We start from the raw sequence: 21,168 nt of genomic DNA, 5'->3' as shown, positions 1-21,168 counted from the left end.
AATTTCATGGTCTTTTTTCATCGTTTTACTTACTAAGCTGAATGATCAAAATACAGGCCTGGACATATTTGCTATCGCTGGACTCAGAACTTCAGGAAAGCATTTCACCAAGCTTTTCCTGAAATCTTTGTGGACAAGATGGAGAAAGGCAGCCCAGTGATAGATATCCAGTAGACAGATGTGCAGCTGGTTGAAAAACTCCCCAAAGAGGGTTGGTTAATGTGTTGACATCATCCTAGGCAGGGGTCTGTCAGTTCGGTGTTTTTTATTAGTGACTCGAAGAAGACATAACTGGCTAGCTTATTAAATCTGCAGATGACACCAAGTTGGAAGTTCACCTTCTCTGGAGAGTGGCAGAATCAAGATTCGAAATGATCTCAATGGGCTAGGAGGCTGAGGAGCTGAGACAAACAAGAAGAACCCCAATAGGGGTAGCTGGTGGAGTGTTTGGCACTTGGGCTAGAATTATCCACTCTCCAAGTCCAGGATGGGAGAGAGTGAGAGACAGAAAACCAAAAGATTGGCTGGGTTTAGCAGGCTGCATTGCCAGCTTGCTCTGAGGCAGCAAGCTTGGTGTCCCGGTTGGGGGATATTCTAGTCTTGCCATCGATCCTCTGGAAGCCTTGTTCAGATTACAACTTGGGTATTGGGGGAAGTTCTAGGAATGACACTTCATTTACTTGTTTACAAATGCATTTTTTTTCGTTTTGGGTTTTTTTTTTTTTGGTGAGTCAATTGGGGTTAAGTGACTTGCCCAGGATCACACAGCTAGTGTCAAATGTCTGAGGCTAGATTTGAACTCAGGTCCTCCTGAATCCAGGGCCGGGGCTTTATCCACTGTGCTACCTAGCTGCCCCCTACAAATGCATTTTATTGAGATTTTATATTTTTATCACCTACATTTTCCATTGGAGCCTTCCTCTCTCCTCTTCCCAGAATCATCAATTATAACAATACACACACACACACACACACACATACATATACTTGAAAGGGGGAGGAAAGAATTCAACAAAACCTATGAAGTTATCAAATGGGTCTGGCCAATGCAGTGCACCATACCCATAGCCTCCCACTTCTGCAAAGAAGTCAGATGCAATGGGTGCTACCATATCTTAAATGAACTGCAAATATAGACATCACTACTACTACTACTAGTAGCAGCAGCAGGAGCAGCAGTAGTAATGATGTTAGCTATGATCTGAAGGGTATGGTACTCATCTCATATGAGGATTGGTTGAAGAAACTGGGCATATTTTAACCTAGAGATGTGAAGTCTTTGGGTGGTGGTAATGGTGGTTGGAACCTAATATCTTCTTACAAAGACACCCTCACAGTACAGAAACACATGTCACATCGCCCCCAACCCCCACCCCTAATTCCTGCCATTAACGTAGAAACTCCTCCAGGACAAGACTGTACCATTGCTTTTATCCTTGTATCTCCAGTATTTGAACACTGGCACCTATGCATAGTAGGCGCAATTGCAGATCATTTAGATCATCAAGGCCAACCCTTGATATTTTACAAATGAGGAAACCAGAAACCAGAAATCTTGATGATGCTGATCTCCTTGAATTTAGACTGGGGCTGTCTCTTTAGCCTTCCCCCATCCCCTCCTCTCTGCTCTTTTCCCCCTTCCTTCTCCTCCTGCTTTGTTTCTGCCTTCCCTCCACACCATTCATTGTTTTTGAAGATACACTTCTTCCCTCCCACTGTGGGAATATGTAAAATTACTTCTGCCTCAATAGCCTTCAAGATGCTTTTTCCTTAAGGTAAATTGGACCAACCTTAGAGGGTTGTTGTAGGAGAATATTTAGCACCTACTATGTGTCAGGCACTGGTAGTGTAGGGGAAAAAGTGCAGTATTTAGAGTCAGAAGACTGGGGGCATCCCATCTCTGGCACTACCTGCATGACATTGGTCAAATCACTTCATTTCTCTGTGCCTCAGTTTCCTTATCTGTAAAATAAAAGGATTGGACTAAATTATTGCTAAGATTTCTTCCAGCTCCAGCTCTATTCTAAATGTAGACAGGGCCTAAGTATCTTTCCCCTCTCTGAGCCTCAGTTTCCTCATTTCTAAAATGAGGGGTTTGACCTTGGTGACCTTGGGGTCATCTTCTGGCTCCCCATCTGTGATTCTACCAATTCAGCCTGATGGATTTCCACAGGGAGAGGGTACATAGCTCAGGGCAGGAAAGTGTTTTCTAGTAATCAGAGCTGCCAGTGATGGAAAAGGCTTTGCCCATTAAGTAGTTAGTGTTTTAAAATGATAGGTGTTCTGATGACCACAACAATGTGAAAGGAAAGAACAAGAAAAACAGCCACAAAAACTGAGCCCTGCCTAATTATAATGCCAAGCTTGGCCTCAGAGAAGAGGTGGTAGGCTATGGGTGTAGAACACTGCCTACACAGTCAGGTACCATGGATGCGTTGGTTAGTATTGGTGGACAGTTTGCTTTCTTTTTTTTCTTTGGTGAGGCAATTGGGGTTGAGTGACTTGCCCAGGGTCACACAGCTAGTAAGTGTCAAGTGTCTGAGGCCGGATTATTTGAACTCAGGTCCTCCTGAATCCAGGGCCAGTGCTCTATCCACTGTGCCATCTAGCTGCCCCACTTTCTTTTTTTAATCCTTTGTTAAAAGGGGTTGCCTGCAGCCGGCAGGGGATGTAGCAGGGCTGGTAGGCAGCCCACTTTGGCCAGAGAATCGCACAAAAGGAGGGGAATGGCATGAAATAAGCTTGAAAAGGCAGAGAGGGAAGTGAAGGGAAGCTTATTGAGAGCCTTGAATGCCACACTAACAGATCCGATTTTCCCCCATAAACAGTCGGAAGCTGTTGGGGGTTTTTAAATAGAGGAACAGCCTGACTATACCCATGAGTTGATCTCTGGAATATATTTGAAATCTCAGTGAGGCTCTGTGCCAACCTAAAGTGGGGCACCAGTATGCCAGCTCAAATACAGACTAGACCATTCCTAATTCTCTAAAGGCCAGGCTAGTTGCAGCCACATCAGTCTGTCAGGTGGCTCCTCTGAGGGAAAAAGAGCCACATTTCCACCATATGGGACCATGGAAGGAGCCGAGAGACAGCCCAGCAGCCCCCTGGGGGTTCTCTAGGCTTAGAAGAGTCAGACCAGTTTTCTGTTGCTTATGAATCCATAGTCTTCCTCAAGCACATAGCAAGAGGCAGGTGATCAGCTCTTCCCCCCTAGCAGGGGATGCAGCCTCCTCTGCTAAAAGAAGACTCACATCAGCCTTCGAGGGGATCAGAGGCTCGGAGAGTAGAAGGGCCCCAAGAAAGCATCTTGGCCAGCACCCTTATTTTACCTGTGGCAAAACTAACAGAAGCCCACACAAGGGGATGAGACTCCATTATTGATCAGCAAGGTTGCATGGCTAGTGGTAATGACAATGGATGGCATTGTAGACAGAACACTGGGCCTCGAGTCAGGAAGACCTGAGTTCAAATCCAGCCTCCAGCACTTTAATTCCATTCAGTAAACATTTATTATGTACCTATTGTGTTCCGGGCAGTGTGCTAAACGCTGTGTGACCCTGGGCAAATCACTTAATTGCCATCTGCCTCAGTTTCCTCATCTGAAAATGAGGACAATAATTGCATCTACTTCCCAGGGTTGTTGTAAGGATCAAATGAGATAATAATTGTAAAGTGCTTAGCTCAGTGCCTATGACACAGTGAATACCATATAAATGTTGGCTATGTACTATTATTAATTATAACAGCTGCCATATAGCACTTGGAGGTTTGCGAATGACTTTCCAGTCTCTTATCTGTTCTGAGCCTGGAAAGTGGTACCCATTTTATGTTATAGACAAACTGAGGCTTGTCTGTGGTCAGACATCTTGTAAAGGGGCTGAGGTAGTGTTCGAACTCAGGTCTTCTGACTCGAAATCCAACACTGTAGAGACCTCTGAATGGAAATGGATCAGGGAAGACCTTCCCAAAGAAAGGGGGCTTGGAATCCTTCTCTCACCCTGTATGGACCAAGAGAATTTGGCCTGGTTATGCACCTGCAGACATGTCTCCCCTTCCCCCTCCTACTTCCCTGCCCCAGCCCCATCTCACAAGCTTGGGTAGGCCATGAGCTTGGACACAAGTCCTCCAAAGGGCTACCTGCAGAGCCACCCAGATTCGAATTCTGTTCGTCAGTGAATACTTGTTGTGATTGAGCTGACTGTTTGAAACTGTGGCAGAAAGCCTAGCAGATGAGATAACACTTGTAAAGCACTTAGCACAGTGCCAGGCACATTTGTTATCAGGCAGTCATTTCAGTGATGTCTGACTCCCTATGACCCTTTTTGGAGTTTTCTAGGCAAAGATACTGGAATAGTTTGCCATTTCCTTCTTCAGCCTGGCACATAGTAGGTGCTTAATAAATGCTTCTTTCCTTCCTTCCTACTATGTTTTGTTTCTTGCTTTATAACTGCCAAAAAAGGCTGGCCCTCCAAAGATTCCCTACTTAATATACAGTAACCAGTGATTGGCCAGAAAGCTCAGTTACCCAGAATTCCTATTATCTCAAACATTCCAAATCAAGAGAACTTTGCTTTATTGTATCCTAGTAGCCAAGCAGTGAAGAAGCAAGCAAGGCAGGTTGTCTTAAGACATTCTGCTGTACCTTATGTTTTGAGTATTTTGCCTTGTATTCTTCTTTCTGACTTACCTCAAGTTAGAAACAGCACAAAGGTAAAGAAATGGATGAAGAAGAAATATGTATATACTATATACCAACACCTTGTTATCCAGTAATAGGTAAGTTTGCTTTATTCTCCTTGAAAGTTTGTTGGGGTCTCAGTGTAAGAAGCAGAAGGCTGTTACAGGCCACGGGGGTCTTTAAGAGCTAAGACTGGAACCCCAGTCTTCTGACTCCAAGTCTTAGGCTCTTACCACTGGACCGTGTTTCCTAACTTGCTCCCTAAATGAAAAGTTTCTTGAGAGAGGTGAATTTTGATTTTGAGTCTTGTAGAAGGCCAGGAGAGCAGAGAGAAAGGGGAAAGGTTCTTCTAATTGTTGGGGTTGTGGATTATGGAGGGCAAAGGGAAAGCCAGGAGAGAGATTGTTCTAGCTTAGAGGGTTGGGGGATAATGGGGAGGAGGGTGCACTTGTTTGCCTTGTTTCAGTGAAGACAGAATGAGGGGTAGTTTAGAAAATGCTTGGAGTTGTGCAGTTTGTAGCAAAATGAAGGTGTGGTTTAATGTCTCTGATAGATGGAAACTCTTGTAACAATTAGTAACTTTAAGAGCCAATGAAAATGGAAGGGAAAACTGGGAGTGTGCAGATTCAAAGAAGGGAGTGGGCTAGAGTATGTGGCCCAAGGGGTTAAATTCAGTCTAAGAAGATGGCTCTTCTAAGTAAGCGTTTCAGTCCAAAATCAGCTCCTTGAGCAGAGGGACTATTTGTTGTTGTTTTTTGGTTTGTTTCTTCACTGGTTGATTTTAACTTGCAGTGTGTGGACTCTGAATTCTCAGGACCACAACCGATGCTTAATAAATGTTTGCCTGTTTAATTGTTGGATGGGACCGTTTCCCAAATGATGAGGCCAGAATGTGTGGCTTGTGACTCTCCATAGTCACGTCTGTAAGTCTCAGTAACTATGTATTCATTCAACAAACATTTACCAGGTACCAACTAAAGGCAGCTGAGTAATGCCCAGTGTAGAGAACACTGGACCTAGAGTGAGGAAATTCAAGCCTAGATACTTTGAAGCTCTGTGACCCTGGACAAGTCACTTAACCTCCTACTATCTTGGTTTCTTCATATGTAAAATGGGGGTAATAATAGTACCTACCTCCCAGGGTTGTGTGAGACTCAAATGAGAATAAATAAACAAAGCACTTAGCCCAGTGCTTGGCACATAGTCAGTACTTAACAAATGCTCTATTCCTTTCCTTCTCTTACCATGCACAGTGCATGGTGGTAGAAAAGGGGGAAAGACCCCACCCTCAAGGGGAGCCCGACCAAACAAACCACCTCCCTTTCTTCACCTCTAAAAGGAGGGGGTTGGACTGAATGATCTCTGAATCTTAAATCTAGGATACTATCATTGAGCTGATTTTGTTTTATTTTATTTATTTATTTTTTTGGTGAGGCAATTGGGGTTAAGTGACTTGCCCAGGGTCACACAGCTAGTAAGTGTCAAGTGTCTGAGGTCGGATTTGAACTCGGGTCCTCCTGACTCCAGGGCTGGAACTCTATCCACTGCGCCACCTAGCTGCCCTCCGGGCTGATTTTCCTTATGCAAAGTATTGATGCAAAAAGTTAGACCTTATATATAACCCAGATCAGATTGCTCTTGTTGGAGGGGGAGGGGGGGAAAGGGGGGAAAGGGAGAAGAGGGAGGGAGGGAGAAAAAATTGGGACTCAAACTCTTATAAAAACGAATGGTAAAAACGATCTTTACATGGAATTAGAAGAATAAAATAAAATGCTATTAAGTAAAAAATTAGACCTTCTGGACACAGATGCTGACGCTGATGCTGGACACTAATGCTAGAGAAATGCTTCCTTTTGGAGACTTTGTGGCTCTGAGCTCTGGGTTTGGGTTTGTGTATAGTAGCATTGGCCACCAGCTAGCAAGAGTTTGCCTTTCCACATGTGGTTAGGAGACAAGTTTAATGGGAGACACGACTGTCTCTAGAAAACTTCCTAATTTATACACACACACACATGCACACACACCCGCGCGCACTCAACTAGCATTTATTAAGCGCCTGCTGTGTGCCAGGCACTGTGATCTCTCTTCTCCTTTCTTGAATTTCTAATGGTCTTTTGTTTGTATTTTTCCTGTTCATTTAAACAGTGACTTAGATTCTAGAATGTCCAGCTTTGTGTTATCCCTCTCACAAAGTTGTGAGCAAAGTGCTTGAGAGAAATGTGCTTAATGGGCAGCTAGGTGGTGCAGTGGATAGAGCACCGGCCCTGGAGTCAGGAGGATCTGAGTTCAAATTTGACCACAGATACTAGCTGTGTGACCCTGGGCAAATCACTTCACCCTGATTGCTTCCAGAGAGAGGGGGGGAGGAGGGAGGGAGGAAGAAAGAAAGAAAGAAAGGAAGGAAGGAAGGAAGGAAGGAAGGAAGAAAGGAAGAAAGAAAGAAAGGAAGAAAGAAGGAAAGAGAAAGAAAGAGAAGAAAAGAGAAATGTGCTCAGTAAATTAGGCAGGAGGTTTATCTGGGGTAGTTTGCGTGGGGGATAGAGTCAGGAAGATAATTCGTCCACTTTACTAACTGTGAGAGCATGGACAAGTCATATAACCCCTCTCCAAGCCTCATGAAAGGTAGCATAGGACCAGAGACAGGGGGCTAGAGTAAGTTTAGGAAGATTTAGCAACTTGGTGACCATTGGGCAAGTCCCATAATCCTTAGCTTCCTCAGCTGTAAAATGGAGATAATACCCACGATCCTTGCCTCCCAGCATTGTCGTGAGAATTCTCTGTCTGCCACCATCCCTGGCATTTGGAAATGTTTGTTGAATTCAATTGATAGGGTTAGGATACAGTGATAGTTGACTTCCTTTCTTCAGTTGGTACAAGGGAAAAGCATTTGGCAAATCCCAGAAGGCTTTTTTTCAAGGAGCTTGTTCCAGGCTGAATCTGAGGGCTGGAGAAATAGGCTATGTTCCCAGGGCAGAGAGGATTAGCATGGGGATATATTTTCATTAAAAGGAAACTGCAAAGAAATTGTATTAGAAACTCAATATTCGGTTTCCAAGAACTCATCTGGCTTCTAGCTGCCTGAATCCCAAGGTGCCTTTTGGCTTTTCCTGAAATGGCCCTAGGGAATAGGGATGAAGAAGGGGAGCAAGGCATGAGGACAATTGTGGGTTAACAAATAAGCCACATTGGGCCAACTGATTTCCTTTCTGCTTGGATTAGCAAACTAGTAGATAAAAGGCTTATAGGAGATGAACTGTCTTTGGATATTGCAAAGCTTTTAAGTCTGTGTTTTATGAAGTTTTAATTGAAAAACTTAAAATTCCAGGTGTTCCTTCTGATGGGGGGGGCAAGCAGAGTGAGGAAAAAGAGGTAGGTGAAAAAGGGACTTCTAGGATATTAGGTGTCCACCTCTAATACATCTTCTGTAGTGCTGGATTTGTTTGTTTGTTTTGTGTGTGTGGTTTTTCTTTTGTTGTTGTTTTTTGGTTTGGGGGGGGGGTTGGTGAGGCAATTGGAGTTAAGTGACTCGCCCAGGGTCACACAGCTAGTAAGTGTCAAGTGTCTGAGGCTGGATTTGAACTCAGGTCCTCCTGAATCCAGGGCTGGTGCTTTATCCACTGCGCCACCTAGCTGCCCCCTGGGTTTTTTTTTTAATAGCTCATACTCATGCTGTCTCATATTGAGAAAATGTGAGGCACCCAAAGACAAAGGGATTCATGCTTCTGGTATCATCTGAAGGCTTGGAGTTTTAAAAATTGTCAACCCTAGTCCAGAGCTCTTAGCATTCCGGCACCTGAATGAGGTCCTCTTGAATTAGCCACCCATTCCTCTTTGGAGAACACCTTTGTATGAGATAGAAGAGTGTAGATGCTGCTTTTCGCATTTGACAAAGAAAGAAACTGAGACCCAAAAGGGCAGTGATTCACCTAAAGCTAAACAGTGAGGCAAAGTCATCTGGGCCAAGGCTTCTTCAACTTTTTCCATTCACGACCCCAGATATATAGGTATATAAAATAGGTATATATAACTTTTTACTGTTGCCATTTTTTTTTTGCGATTCCCACAGTGTAAGAATCTTTGATCTAGGCTAAGCCATACCTATGAGAATACCCTCTCCAACATTGATGATAAGGGGCCATCCAGCATCTACTCGAAAACCTCCGGTGATGGAGAGCTCACTACCTCCTTGGGCAGCTCTCATTGTTAAGAGGTTCTTTCTTATATCACACTGAGATAGACTTCTTTATAACTTTCACTTATTCCTTCCAGTTCTGTGCTTTGGGGCCAACCAGAACAAAGCTAATCGTTCTTTCCCATGAGGCTTCTTAGGACCCTTGAAGCCATCTATCATATCTCCTTGCCACTCCCACCCCCCAATCGGTTGCCAGTTCCTAATCATTCTGTTTCCCTATGGCTCAAACCTGTTACCTTCTCTCCACTCCCATCACTACTACCCTGTTTCCTTGCCTCATCACCCCTTGCTCAGACCACTGAAATTGTGGCCTAATCGGTCTCTCTGCTTCTACTCTGTCCTCCCTCCAGTTCATCCTCTACCCAGGTCTGACCATTCACTCCCCTGCTCAAAAAACTGTAGTGCCTCCCTATTATTTCTTTTTTTGTGAGGCAATTGGGGTTAAGTGACTTGCCCAGGGTCACACAGCTAGTAAGTGTTAAGTGTCTGAGGTCGGATTTGAACTCAGGTACTCCTGAATCCAGGGCTAGCGCTCTATCTGCTGTGCCACCTAGCTGCCTCTCTCCCTATTATTTCTAGGGTAAAATACAAACCACGTGTTTCTTCTTCCTTCCCTCTGTGCAGTTTTCTCTTCTTCAGGTGAAACATCCTAGCTTCTTTCAAGCAACCCTTCCTAGTATGGCCTAGTCTCCACTCTTCTTATGACATGTTCTTTCTGAGCTGGAGCTCAAGTCTAGGCTTCCTGCCTTCAAGGGAAGGGTTCTTCTCCTTGTGCTCCATTACCTTTGGAAGGCAGTCGATGATTAGGGAGGCCAAAGATGGAGAAGACTGAATACCAAGGATGTCCTACTCCTTGTACACTATCCAGGCTTGGAATGCCCCAGAGACCAGCATATCTTAGAGTCCCTGAAGTTCCCTTTCTCAGGCTTGACCAACCCCCTTCCTCCCCCCACCTCCTGCATATCCCCTTGGTGGGGGTCCAAGTATAGCACCCTTAACATCATCTCTAGCAGGGTTTTGTTTTTCCCTCCTCTTTAGGACTGAACCAGCTGCCTTTTGACCCATCCATCAGCCAAGAGCAGCAACTGCAGTTTGGCAACCCTACTGACAGTTCATTGCTGTCAGAAGGTCAGGTTGAGAATGAAGACGAGACGAGCAAGAAACGAAAACGAACAAGTGAGAGCACAGGTGAGTGAGGTAGAAGCGTGCCACCTTGTGCACCATCACTGTCTCGTCATGTTGACCCTAACTAGCCACATAGTGTTTGCGTGTGCTGAGCTGCTTATCTGGTCCAGCCTGCATGCTGCCCCCCACCCCGCCCCGGGGAGGGAGAGAATGCAAATAAAATGCCCCACAATCCCCATTTTCCAGATATGGAGCAACCTGGAGTAGTAGAAAGAACAATGGCTTCCAAGTCAGTGGGTTTGAATTCTAGATTTGAATCCCTGCCCTCCTGCTTTCTAGCAAGGTGCCCTTGGCACTCAGTCTCCCTGAGCTTCAATTCTCTTCTCTCTATTTTATTTTATTTTTTGCGGGGCAATGAGGGTTAAGTGACTTGCCCAAGGTCACACAGCTAGTGTCAAGTGTCTGAGGCCGGATTTGAACTCAGGTCCTCCTGAATCCAGGGCCGGTGCTTTATCCACTGTGCAACCTAGCTACCCCAATTATCTTCTCTATAAACGGAGGAGATTGGACTAGATTGACCTTTAAGGTCCTCAGTGCCAGAGCCAGGGCTCTTGCCTCTAGGTCTAGTCTTTCCATTCCACCAGACTCCCTATGATTGTGGGACAGCTTTGCTTAGGATGTTTCCGCCCACAAGGGGCCTGGGAGGGGTCTTGCGGGTCACCTAGCCCAACTCCTTTATTTTCCAGAAAAAGAAACTGAGGGCCAGAGTAGTGAAGTGATTTATTTGCCTAATGTCTCACAGGGAGTCCCACCAAGCTGGGAATACAACCGAGGGCCATTGGCCCCAAATCTGACAGCACTCCACGTGGTGTGTGCTCTTCCTTTCTGTCTGCATGATCAGGGGATCTTTGTCACTAGCTAGCTCTTATTAATGAAGTTCTCACAAAGGTCCTGTCTGGTGGTGTCACCATCATTTTGTATGTTGAAATCTTCCAATGTGATGCGGGTGCATTTTCTCTGCTTTCTTTCACTGCTGTTAAATCAGAGAAAGCTAGCTAATAGTTGGCAGCGCAGAAAATGCCTTGGATAGAATCGTGCTCACACTCCAGCTGTACTTTTCTAGCCTTTTCCTCATTTGCGCCTTCCAGCAGCTCATCAGGTTGGGGGGACAGAAAGGGGGAGTGACCTTCCCCCATCTCCACGCCAGAGAACAACAGGACGGAGCCCAGAACCCACGTCTTTGGGCCTCTATCTGGCATTCTTTGCAGTAGTGCAGAGGACAGCTGTCATTCCAGGATTCATTATTCCAAGCAATACTCTTTCTCCGAGTCTCTTTGTGCGTCCTCATTGCATTCTTTCTTCAATTCAGCAAACATCCCACTGAGTGAACATTTACTGAGCACCTACTATGTGCAAGGTACCGTGATAGGGAGCAGGGATACAGAAAGAAAACAAGACAATCACCACCTTTGAGGAATGTGTGATGGGGGGTGGGGTTTGTTTTTGTTTTTGAGGGGGGGATACAACACATCCACAAATAAATAATCAGGAGGGAATTTGAGAAATACAGACAGCCACCGAGTCAGCAAAGGCTTCCCAGAGGAAGAGGTACTTGAGCAAAGCCTGGAAGGAATCTCAGGACTCTGTGATGCAGAGGTAAGGTGGGCAGGGGGGCACAGTGCATAGACTGCATGAAGGGAAGGAAGGGGGAATGCTCTACCACAGCTCTTTGAGCATGGGAATGAATGGTCAGACCCATGTAAAGGATGAACTGGAGGAAGGAGAGAGAGTAGAAGCAGATGAACCAAGCAAGTGACTATTTCTTTGGTTTTGTTGTTGTTGTTGTTTGCGGGGCAAGTGACTTGCCCAGGGTCACAAAGCTAGTAAGTGTCAAGTGTCTGAGGCCAGATTTGAACCCAGGTCCTCCTGATTCCAGGGCCTGTGCTTATTCCACTGTGCTACCTAGCTGCCCCCTCCAGGTGACTATTTCTAGACTAGGTGGTCTAGGCAAGGGGTGATGAGACAAAGAAATGGGGTAGTAAGCAAGTGCTTACAAAGAAGGGCCTGTCTGTTGGGGTCACCATCCTTTTGCCCTATTTGGAAATCTTCCAAGGTGATTTGTGTGAGTTTTCTACACTTTCTTTCACTGTTCTCCAATTGTTTTCAGTGCATAAAATGCCTTGGATAGAATCAAGCTCACATTTTGGCCAGGCTTTGTGATGGGAGTGGAGATTTTGGGGAACAGATTTGAGCGATATGGAAGTTAAATCTTTAGGAACTGGCAACTGATTGGGGGATGGAGGTGAGAACGAGGGGGAAGACTGAAGGGTAACCCCAGCGTTGCAAGTGTGGATTCTAAGAGTGTTGTAGTACTAGCAGAAGTAGGGGAGAGGGAGTACGTAGGAGGAGAATGAATCTCCTTTTAAGCAGTGTTAATTAAGTTTGAGATAGCGTTGGTCTATCCAGATAGAAATGTCCAGCAAACAGCTTTCAGTGTGGGAATGGTGATGTGGGACAGGAGTTTGGGGGAGAGATTAGGGCTTAGACGGAAAATTTGAGAGTCATCTTTATACAGATGATAATTGAACCCATGGGAACAGATAAGATCTGAGAGAGGGAGGGAGAGAGAGAGAGGGAGGAAGGGAGGGAGAGAGAGGGAGGAAGGGAGGGAGAGAGAGGGAGAGGGAGGGGGAGGGGGGGAGAGGGAGGGGGAGGGAGAGAGGGAGAGGTAGAGAGAACGAGAACAAACAGAACAGGACAAGACAGGACAGGAGGACATGGCCCAGAGTAGAGCCTTGGGTCACACTCATGCCTAGGACAGAGAAGATGGGTGATAACACAGCAAAGGAGCCTGAAATGGAGCAAATCCACAGGTGGGAGGGGGGACAGAAGTGACCAGCATCCCAGAAGCCCCGGAAGGAAAGAGTAGCCAGCAGTGTTACAAGCTACAGAGGAAGCCATACAGGATGAGAATTGAGAAATGGTTTCTTTGAAAGAAGTTTCAGCCAAGTTGGCAAGGAGTTGGGGAGTAATATTGAGCAGGTGGGGAAGAAGACAAGGATAAATTACTTTTTCTAGAATCTGACTGCAAAAGGGTAAAGAGAGAGAGAGGGGATGATGGGAGGGTCACTTGAAGGATTTTTAATAAAGAAACATGGACATGCTTGAAAGGGGCAAGATCTAGAAGAGGCAGGAAGGGATGGGCCCTTGGGTGAACCTTGGCTAGAAAGAGGGGCACCTTTTCTGCAGAGACTGATGCAAATAAAACAGGAAAGAATATAAGATGGTGTAGTCGAATTTTAAGGTTTGGAGGAGAAGAGGGAGCTCAAGAAGGCCTTGTTAGAAAGGAGTATAGGGGGCAGCTAGGTGGTGCAGTGGATAAAGCACCAGCCCTGGATTCAGAAGGACCTGAGTTCAAATGTAGCCTCAGACACTTGACACTTAACTAGCTGTGTGACCCTAGGAAAGTCACTTAACCCTCATTGCCCTGCCCAAAAAAAAGAAAGAAAGAAAAGAAAGGAGTATAGGGATAGTATAAAGGGTTGAGAAGAGAAAGTTTGGAACAGCTGCTGTGTTGGAATCAGTCAGAGAATAATAAAAGTATAGCCATGGGACAGTGAGTGCTCAGGTAAGATAAGAAGACACATTTTTAGTGGTTCAAATTAGTTGTGTGGCTTCCTCCAGTAGGATCCAGTGTCATATGAGCAGGAGTAGACAAGGCAGATGATAGAAATATAGCAAAATTGGGGTCTTACAGGGCAAGAATTTAGGTGTGGTGGGTAGAGTGCCTGGCCTGGACTCATCTTCCTGAGTTCAAATCCAGCCTCAAACACTTACAAGCTGAGTGGCCCTGGGCAAGTGCCTTCACCCTGTTTGCCTCAGTTTCCTCATCTGTTAAAAATGAGCTGGAGAAGGAAATGGCTGAAACCATTCCAATATCTCTGCCAAGAAAACCCCAAATGGGGTCACAGAGAGTCAGACACGACTGAAAAATGACTGAACAAAAAGCAAGAACAGTGATAAGACAAGGGAGTAAGGGATGCAATATATAGAGGACAGCGAATATTTGAAGTAGCCAACTTGGGAACTGAGACTGAAGGGCTCGGGAAAATGAAGGCAGAGCAGGGGTCACGAGCTGAAAGAATAGAGATGGATGGGATGGTGAGGATGAAAATCATGTGTAGGAGGAGGGAAACAGGGAGAGAGGAAGAGAGGAAGACGGGAGCCACTGTCCAGGTGTGCTAGGGCTTCGCAGGCAGATGGATGCTTCTGTGTAATTCTCAGGGTCCCAAACCAAAGCCCTGCTCAATTCCAAGCCTGGAAAACCCAATTTCAAGTCAAACTGTGCCTCCCTGGCGCCCCTGGGGAGAGTGAGTCATTCTGCATAACCAGGTTTTTCATATGGATGAGTTTTTGCTGCTTTAAGCACCAAAACAGTTTTTTTTTCATTTTGGATGTAAATTCCTCCCAAATATATTCACTTCATCCTAGCCTTCTTCAAAAGAATTATGTTAGGCAAGGTTTAATCTTTTCTTGATGAGTTGGGGTCATCATTATGAAAAAAATTGTGGGGCTCCCTGTGCAGCAAACCCTCACAGCAATCTTCAGGGCCCAGGAAGATACCTACAGCTGGATGAGAAACAAGCTTTGGGGGCCTTGAGCTCCCAATTGAGTGATTTTGCTGTTTCCCCCCTTACTTCCTGCCGTTGGCAGCAGGCCCACCTGTAGCACCTCTCCCCAACCTTCTCATTTTCTTCGAGCTTGGAAGCTAAAAAATGAGTCTAATGAAAACAGTCTCGGGGCCCTTCCTACTAATAAAGTGACCAAGCATTTTGACAGTCCTTTTTTTGCTATTGTTTTCTTGGTTCTCAGAGGGAATCGGATTGAGGAGGGCCCCAGACAGCTGCATTCCAGGTAGAAAAGGGTATGTTATAGTAAAATTTCCGAAATTCTAAGTAGTCATCGAGCCAAGGACAGTCTGAATTGGTGAAGAGCCTGAATCATGGAGTAGTTTTAACTTTGATCACTTACAGGGACATTGAGGAACTCTAGCTACTACTAGGTGTGGGGTTTTAACTACGGGTCAGACAAATTTGTAATTAGCAGAACCTATTCAGATAATGAACCTGCTCACTTCCTCTAAAAGTTCTGTTAAAGAGGTTAAATAAGGCCCCTTGGTGGTTCCATTAGGCCCCTCTGGAGTTGGTTCACATTGTTAATTTGCACTTTGTTGAGAATACAAAGGGAAATCTTGGTCTTGGCCAATTGATCTCCAACTCCAAAAGGAAGCGCCAATGAATAAGATTTCATTTATTCATTTCACTTCTGGTTTCTCCTGGGAAGTCAACTAGTCCTGGAAGAAACCATGAGGGAAGATTTCACATGGGGAAATGTAGGATCCAGTTCTTGCACCGACTCTAAAGAGGCTGCTGGGTGGCACAGTGGTTAGAGTACTGGGCCTGGAGTCAAGAAGACTGGAGTTCTAATTGTACCTCAGACACCTACTAGCTCTGTAACCCTGAACAAGTCACTTCACTCTGTCTGCCTCAGTTTCCTAAGCTGTGAAACCACGACACCTACTTTCTAGCATTGTTGTAAAGATCAAATAAGCTAATATTTATAAAGTGCTTTGCAAACCTTAAGGCGCTCTATAAATGCTATCTCTAAGGTAGCTCATCTCTAAGATCTTTCCCAGCTTCTGTAGTGTTATGGCCCGGTTACCTCATTTGAATGGCCCTGGGTACCCTAGAAGTTTACTGGGGTAAATCAAAAGAACCTTCTCCTTGAGAAACTAAACCCTTGTTGGGGACTAGCAGTAGAGTCCAGTGAGATTTAGCATGACCGAATACCAGGACTAGATCTAATCAGATGACGTTTACTAGGGACAGAATGCCCCAGCTTCTATGCAGTTGAAACTCTCACTTTCACCAGTACAAGACGGGGCACTTGTGGTCAGAGAGCATTTAGTTTGAAAAAGATCTGATGGTTTTAGTGGACTTTTGTAGCCAGGAATCCAGATCAGTTGGAACATGCATGGGGTGTTGAGGTACAGGTGGGAGGAAAGGAGGGATGGTTAGATGGTTGCTTCTCCATGTCAGCGGTCCACGACCTGGGCCACTTTCTAAGTGGATGAAGCACTCACTAGAAGCCATTCTATTTCAATCTGTTTTCAAGCCAGCCAGGGCCTGGGTTTCTGTGTCATTCTGCACTTAGAGGTGAATAAAATGGCAACAACAGAGATACTTCTTCAATCCCTATTCCATGGTGCAGAGGCACCAGTCTCAATGGATATTGCTGGGCTACATAATAGGTAGTCACTTTAGTGACTTTGAAGTGCTTTGTGACAGGATTTCCTGCTAAGAACTGAAGTGACAGGAGAGACAGGATTCTAACAGGGTTGGGAGGGAGGTACAGGGACATTTCCTACTTTCAATATCTGCACAGATCAGAGTATCAAACATAGCTTTTACAGTTGGCTCTTCTCACACAACCATTGATTCTCTGGATCACAGCCTTAGAGTTGTGCAGGAACCAGCTAGTGTACCCCCTCATTTAAACAGGTGAGGAAACAACTTCACAGAGGGAGAAGTGACTTGTCTAAGATCACGCAAATAGGTAATGAGTGGGATTCGACTCTAAGTCATATAGAGATAGAGATATATCTCAGTGTGGCTTACAAGGAGGCCATAGCTGAACCCATGAGAGCTGGTGAGATAACCAGGAGAGATAATAGGGCCGGTGCTGAAGCCCTTTATACAAGGGAGAAGAGGGGGTCTGGGAGGAAGGCATGGCCAACAGCATCAGAAGCTGAAGAGAGGTCAAGAGCATTGAATTTGTCAATAAATGTAGACCAGTGGAGGACAGTGTTGTGCCTTAGGGAGAATGCAAAGATGACAGTAAGAGTACCTCCCTAGCCTGGGGTTAAATGCAAACAGAGATAAGTATGATATATACCATTGTGTACTGGGCAAGTGCTATGGGGGTGAAAGCTATGCAGGACAAGTTCATTATCAACAAAGGAGCCCAGGGGCAGCTTCCTAAAGAAGGTGAGCAGCAATCGAGGTGGCCTTTAAAGGGTGGGCAGGAAGTTAGTGGGTGAAGAGCAGGACAGAGGGCACAGGTAAAGGTAAGGAGGTGAGAGAGTAGAGTATGTTTGAGCAGCAGAAAGGAGTCCAGTTGATTTAGTGCTTTGTGGGTATAATGTGAGTTCTATACCAAAAGGTAGAGTTGTAGTAGATTGTTCAGAGCTTTGAATGCCAAGCAGAAGAATTGACGCTTTTCTCTAGTCCCCTTCCCCCAGGATGAGGGAGCAGAACCCTTGATGTGAGTGTCTTTTGTTCCTGGAGAGAGAAATTTTAAGGGCTTCCACTGCATCAGGAGAAGAGACCCAGGCAGCAATTCATCTCCCCCAGAAGGAAACGACAGCCATTACATTGAGAGCCAAACCCCATGATAAGGTCGAAAAGGCCCCCAGTTAGAGTGACTTTGTGTTTTCAGCTACTGATGTCAACACCAGCTCCTGTAAACACAGGGTTTTTGCTGGCAAGTAATTTTCTAATTTAGCCTTTCTTATTCCCTTCCCTGATTACACTGATCTAGGACACACAGAGGCTGAGAACCATTGACTAATGCCTCTCAGATGATTTGAGCAGGGCACCAGCCAGCCCAGGATCCTTTCTGGGTGAGGCAGGGGCCAGGGCCACCTCTGGAGTCCTGTTGGCCATTGTTAGGCGTGGGGAGACTTGACTGGGAGGCTGGGGGGGGGCGGGCTTCATCATCCTTTGTGGTTGGGTGCTGCCTGCTTGGACATGGTGCCCTGAGACAGACAATCTTTATTTCTTTGTTTATTGATGCATTTCTTTATTTCTCTCAAATACTTGCTTGCTTTCAAAGTGGTTCTTTGATGCTTCAGGTCTACCTGTCCAGAGACCATTTTCTGGCCTTCCACAATGAGGTAGCTATGAAAAGATTCCTCCCAAATAGCATCATTGATTTGGAGTGAAGAGGGACCTTAGAGGTCATCTAGTCTAACCTACACATTTTACAGATGAAGAAACTGAGGCTTAGGAAGGGGAAGTGACTTGGCCCAAGGTCACACAGGGAGAAACTGAAAGGGGCCTAAGACTTTGTAGTTTATTCTTTAATCGGAATTTAGGCGAAGAGAGGTCAAACTGAGATTTGAACCATGTTCGCGTACTAAATCTAGTGCCCTTTCCCCTGTGCTATTCTAGCTTTCTATCGCTATGCCACCCAACTTCTCTTCCAAATTCCAGCCTCACAATCTGGTTACCTTCAGAATATTCCCATGTGGCTATCCCTCAACATCTTAGACCAGAGGGATCAGAATCCCAGCCCGCAAAATTAGAGTTTGGGCTGAATTAAAATGTCATTGGGAAATGTTTAACAAAATAAATAAAAATACAATACATGATAGATAATGTTAATTTGTGGTTTTCAAAGTCAATATGTGATGCAAGGCTCTTTTTCTATTTGATTCTGTGCCTTACACTACTAAACACATTAAAAACAACTCATTTTGCCCACTGCCCCAGGAAATCAGAACTCAGTGGCCTCTGAGGCTCTTTCCAGTTCTAAACCAATGATCCGGTGATCAACGGGGGTCAGAAGGAAGGAATAAGCACTTCTTAAGCTATGTGCCAAGCAGAACCCTGGGAAGTAGGTGTTGTTCTTGTCCCCATTTTATAGATGAGGAAACTGAGGCAAACAGTTAAGTGACTTTCCCCTTGGGGTGGGGGAGGCGTCACACAGCTAGTAAGTGTCTGAGGCCAGATTTGAATTCAGGTCTTCCCAACTTCAGGCCCAGGGCTCTATCCACTTTGCCAAAGGCAATCAATGTAATCCTCAAGGGAATATTTAGCCTACCTAATAAGGATTCTTTGGAAAGATTCTAATAGCACCTGTATTTATTCCTTTCTTCCTTCCTTCAGCAGATGCCCACAGTTACTTCCTGTGTGCAAAGCAGTATGTTTCATGACACAAGGGGATCTGAAGACAGTCCTTGCCTTCCCAGAGTTTACAGTGTGGCAAACTGGATCTGATTGTAAGATCTTTAGACTATAAGCTCCCTGAGGGCAGGGGCTGTATTTCTTTTTGTTAATTCTATCCCTAAAAAAAATTCTATCCCTAGTGCTTAGCACAGTGCCTGCCACCTAGGAGGCCCTTAATCAATGTTGATGGCATTTGGACCAGATTGCTTGCACCCTAGGACTCCCTTATTCATCCAGAGGCCAGATATGTAGCCATGTCAGACATCTAGCTGTAAAGCCATGGTAAGGTCTCTTGATGACCAAGTCCCAGCATTCTCCTTGGCCTGAGCTCAAAAGGACTCATTAAGCCTGCTTCTTCATCCACAGCATACCAAAGATGGGGAGAGGGGTTGTTAGGGACAGGCCCCTGATGGCTGCCAGTGAGAAAGAAGAGAACCCCAAATGCTAATAACGAATAATAACAAATGCTAATAATGCTGTGGCCTTCCACAGCAGGCAGGGGTCATCAAGGGAGGAGCCCTAGGGTGGGGCACCACTGCACCAGACAAAGGATTCTTTATTTCTTTTTGGGGGGGGCAGGGCAATGAGGGTTAAGTGACTTGCCCAGGGTCACACAGGTAGTGTCAAGTGTCTGAGGCTGGATTTGAACTCAGGTCCTCCTGAAGCCAAAGCTGGTGCTTTATCCACTGTGCCACTTAGCTGCCCCAGGATCCTTATTTATTGATGATTCTCTTGATGTAAAGAACCTTAGATACTTCTAGTGCCTCTATTTTCAAGTCTTTAGTTGCAATAATTGTATATACTTGAAAGAGATAGTGTGAACATTAGGAAAACTATTAACATAATCAACCACATCAATAAGAAAACCAACCAAAATCATATGATTATCTCAATAGATGCAGAGAAAGCTTTTGACAAAGTACAGCACCCATTCCTAATAAAAACACTAGAGAGTTTAGGAATAGGGGGAGCTTTCCTTAGAATAATAAACAGTATCTACCTAAAGCCATCAGCAAGTATTATATGCAATGGAGATAAATTAGAGGCCTTCCCAATAAGATCAGGGGTTAAACAGGGATGTCCATTATCACCCCTATTATTTAATATTGTTCTAGAAATGTTAGCTTTAGCAATCAGAGAAGAGAAAGGAATTAAAGGAATTAGAATAGGCAAGGAGGAAACAAAACTATCACTCTTTGCAGATGATATGATGGTATACTTAAGGAATCCTCGAGAATCAAGTCAAAAATTACTTGAAACAATTAACAACTTTAGCAAAGTAGCAGGATATAAAATAAATCCACATAAATCATCAGCATTTCTATACATGACCAACAAAGTCCAGCAGCAAGAGATAGAAAGAGAAATTCCATTTAAAGTAACGGTAGGTAATATAAAATACTTGGGAGTCTACTTGCCAAGACAAACCCAGGAACTCTATGAACACAACTACCAAACACTCTTCACACAAATCAAATCAGATCTAAATAATTGGAAAGATATCAATTGCTCATGGATAGGCAGAGCTAATATAGTAAAAATGACAATACTGCCTAAATTAATTTACTTATTCAGTGCCATACCAATCAGGCTACCTAAAAATTATTTTATACAGCTAGAAAAAATAATAACAAAATTCATCTGGAAAAACAAAAAATCAAGAATATCCAGGGAAATAATGAAAAAAAATTCACAGGAAGGTGGGTTAGCGGTACCAAACCTGGAGCTTTACTATAAAGCGGCAGTCATCAAAACTATCTGGTACTGGCTAAAAAATAGAGTGGTAGATCAATGGAATAGGCTAGGATCAGGAAATGCAGTAGTAAATGACACTAGTAATGTAGTGTTTGATAAACCCAAAGACTCCAGCTTCTGGGATAGGAACTCAGTATTTGACAAAAACTGCTGGGAAAACTGGAAGATAGTATGGCAGAAATTAGGCTTAGACCAACATCTTACACCTTATACTAAAATAAGGTCAAAATGGATACATGATTTAGACATAAGAGGTGATACCATAGGTAAATTAGGAGAGAAAGGAATAGTGTACCTATCAGATCTTTGGAAAGGAAAACAGTTTTTGACCAAACAAGAGATAGAGTATATTATAAAATGCAAAGTGGATGATTTTGATTATATTAAATTAAAAAATTTTTGTACAAACA

The 21,168-nt window shown here is 44.6% G+C and overlaps 1 protein-coding gene across 4 annotated transcripts in view; it reads left to right on the top strand.

Moving 5' to 3' along the window:
- Positions 1 to 21,168, top strand: part of ENOX2 (ecto-NOX disulfide-thiol exchanger 2) — a 300,146-nt gene that overhangs the window by 155,178 nt on the left and 123,800 nt on the right. For all 4 annotated transcript variants that reach the window (XM_043974193.1, XM_043974192.1, XM_043974195.1 and 1 more), the window contains one exon: positions 9,909 to 10,058. In XM_043974193.1, the coding sequence (XP_043830128.1) occupies positions 9,909 to 10,058 (150 nt within the window). The remainder of the gene's footprint in view (positions 1 to 9,908; positions 10,059 to 21,168) is intronic.

Source organism: Dromiciops gliroides, chromosome X (genome assembly GCF_019393635.1).
Source record: "Dromiciops gliroides isolate mDroGli1 chromosome X, mDroGli1.pri, whole genome shotgun sequence".
Classification (NCBI taxonomy): domain Eukaryota; kingdom Metazoa; phylum Chordata; class Mammalia; order Microbiotheria; family Microbiotheriidae; genus Dromiciops; species Dromiciops gliroides.
This window is presented reverse-complemented; position numbering and strand designations above follow the sequence as displayed.